Genomic DNA, 2,681 nt, shown 5'->3' with positions numbered 1-2,681 from the left:
TTGAGTTATTAATATAAACCCACGAACTTTATAATTAAGGCAAGAACAGTCAAAAACGTCCCTTAAAACTTAACCAGAAATCCGACTCCAGCTGGGATTATGCAAACTGTGACGGGCCGTCGTGCCTGCGACGGTCCGTCCTGCAGGTCGTCGCAGAGTTCAGAGACCCAAATTTCCACCAAGGGTCTGTGACGGTCCGTCACACCTGTGACGGTCCGTCCTGCCATTCCGTCACAAAGTTCAGAGAGTCGATTTTTAGTACCCAATTTCAGATTTTCTAAGTGTTTTGAAACGAGACCCTGCGACGGTCCGTCGTGCCCATGACGTTCCGTCGTGGGGTCCGTCGCTTCTGCCAGTTTTTCCAGAATTGAAGTCTGTTGCTCAAAACGACTAAACGGATCATTACATTAAGTTTGAGCTTTTCAAGATTCGGTAACAATGCAAGAGTTGATATTTTTCCCACGGAAAAAGAAAGTTACCGGTTAAAATCAACATTTTAAGTGATGTTGGGAAACTGAACCTCCTGATGGAGATCCCTTCCCAAGCATTTCTGAAACACTTGAATGCTTCGAGTTTTGTCAAGCTGGAGATATCAATAAGGCGTTTGGTCATAACATCTTCTTTCGAATAAGATACACGAACCATTAATCTCTTTCGATTGGGAATGCTTTTGAAAAGGTCATTTGTACAACTGAAGGAACATAGACCAGAAAGTTCCTCTTGATCTGGCAATATTCCTATCTCAAGTTCTGATAAACTAGACTGGGTAAATAACTCGGTGACCCCATATACTCATGCCTCAAGTTCTTCATCAGCCAAATCATCCCTGGTAAGATTATATAGCTCCCACATTGTTCGTGCTGAATTAGAGTCTGCGAATTCTGAAGCTTAGAGATTGATTCAGGAAGACAATCAAACCTTTCAACTTCAAGATATCTCAAATGAAATAAATTAGTTAAGTCGAACGGAAATGCAAAACAAGAATGGGGGAAGACCAATACCCTAAGAACATTGAAATGGCTGAAATGAACAAAGCGTGTTGAACAAAATATGTAGATAGATCTGGTAAAAATAGATAAAATCTTCAGCTGAACAAAATGGGGATTGAAAACTGCAGCGACCACCATTATGCTTTTGTGTTGGAAGAGTACTAAAAAACTTCTTGGTCAGTTCTCTCAACATAAATAAACTTTGTCATTTTAGCTTCTATCAAACAGAATTCACGCAGTAGATCATGCATTGCACATTCTTTTATCTCACCATTGAATCTCCTTTTTCTTGCCATTATCAAGTTCCGGCTAATAAGATCCTGAAATAATATTCCGCCACTTCCTCCAAGCTTTTACGACTTCTAGCAGACATCCTTATGAAACCTTCTGCGATCCATAATAATTGGATCAATCTCCTAGTATCAACTTGAAAATCTTCCGGTAAACAAGCCATAGAAAGAAAACAAGGTTTGAGATGAATTAGGCAAGTGGTGGTAAGCATTTATCTGGATGACTAGCAGGACTTCACTTAAGGTTCGGGCAACATCCTTCCAACTTTCTAATGTTCTGTCCACTTTAGAGAGATGTGCTGCAATCACTGAAATTGTTAGGGTAGTCCTTGGCATTTTTCTGCTATTTCCTTTCCAATTTCTCCCAATTCAGGAGGATGATCGTGTTCTAGTCCAAAAACCTGATCACGAAGTAACTTCCAACTGTTATCTAAATCCAAGAGGTTCATCTTATGAGGGCTACTAGTAATTGCATAAATTGCTACCTTAGTCTCCCTACTAGTCAATAAGACTCGACTCCTATTGTTGCAATCAGGAAATATTCGTCTTATGCTATCCCAAACATCCTTACTCCAAATATCATCAACAACAACAAGGTATCTTCGACCATTTAACTCTTTCTTCACTAGGCCTGCTAAGTCAGAGTCATCCTTGTTATCATAATCTTTTGGATTGAAACTAACCGTTTTCTATGAAATGCAACGTAAAACTTCTACCAATACATTTCTACATCGAAATTCTTGAGATATTGTAACCCGAAAAAGAATGTCAAAATGATGATACCTGATTGCAAGATGATCATAAGCTTTTGTAGCGAGTGTTGTTTTTGCCAATGCCACCCATGCCTGTTATCGTGACAATTTCAAGATCCCGCGATTGTCCTGTCAATAATCTTTCAATTATAATTCCAAGTCATCATCAAGTCCGTGCACAATATCATCTTCCTAATATTTAGGAGAAGCGCCAATTAAGGAATCCCTCGATAATTCAAGAATTTGATCATCATCATCATGAGTAGTGTGAGCATCAAAGAGTTGTGGATTTCGTTGCTCAAGAGTTTGAAGAAGACAAGTTACAGCACTATAAGCTGCCATCAAAGGTAACAAGCTGGATTTTTTTTGAGTGGTTAAAATGGACAACCTTTCGTTGCTCAAGAGTTTGAAGAAGACAAGTTACATCACCATTAATTCTCTGTTTTTTAGATTAGGGAAGAATGCCACTCCTTCAATCTGTGGTCTTAGAACTGACTCATCAAGTCCTTTAACCCTTTCAAATAATCAATTTTAAGATCTACTTTATCATATGCTAATATAGAAAAGATGACAACCGACAATATTCTTTTTCATATAGTTTTTGAATATTTAAAATTTAAATGATAAATTATTCAAATTCAATTTAGCTT

General features: G+C 38.2%; 1 protein-coding gene across 1 annotated transcript; it reads right to left on the bottom strand.

Moving 5' to 3' along the window:
- Positions 1-1,596: 1,596 nt before the first annotated feature.
- Positions 1,597-2,373, bottom strand: LOC138342068 (putative late blight resistance protein homolog R1A-3). The gene is made up of 2 exons (XM_069294251.1): positions 2,356-2,373; positions 1,597-1,968 (listed from the first exon to the last, which is right to left on the bottom strand). Exons 1-2 carry the CDS (start codon positions 2,371-2,373, stop codon positions 1,597-1,599), a joined length of 390 nt encoding a protein of 129 aa, XP_069150352.1.
- Between the last annotated feature and the right edge of the window lie 308 nt (positions 2,374-2,681).

Source organism: Solanum lycopersicum, chromosome 2, assembly GCF_036512215.1.
Source record: "Solanum lycopersicum chromosome 2, SLM_r2.1".
NCBI lineage: Eukaryota > Viridiplantae > Streptophyta > Magnoliopsida > Solanales > Solanaceae > Solanum > Solanum lycopersicum.
The sequence above is the reverse complement of the archived record's forward strand: the minus strand, read 5'-3'. Positions and strand labels throughout refer to the sequence as shown.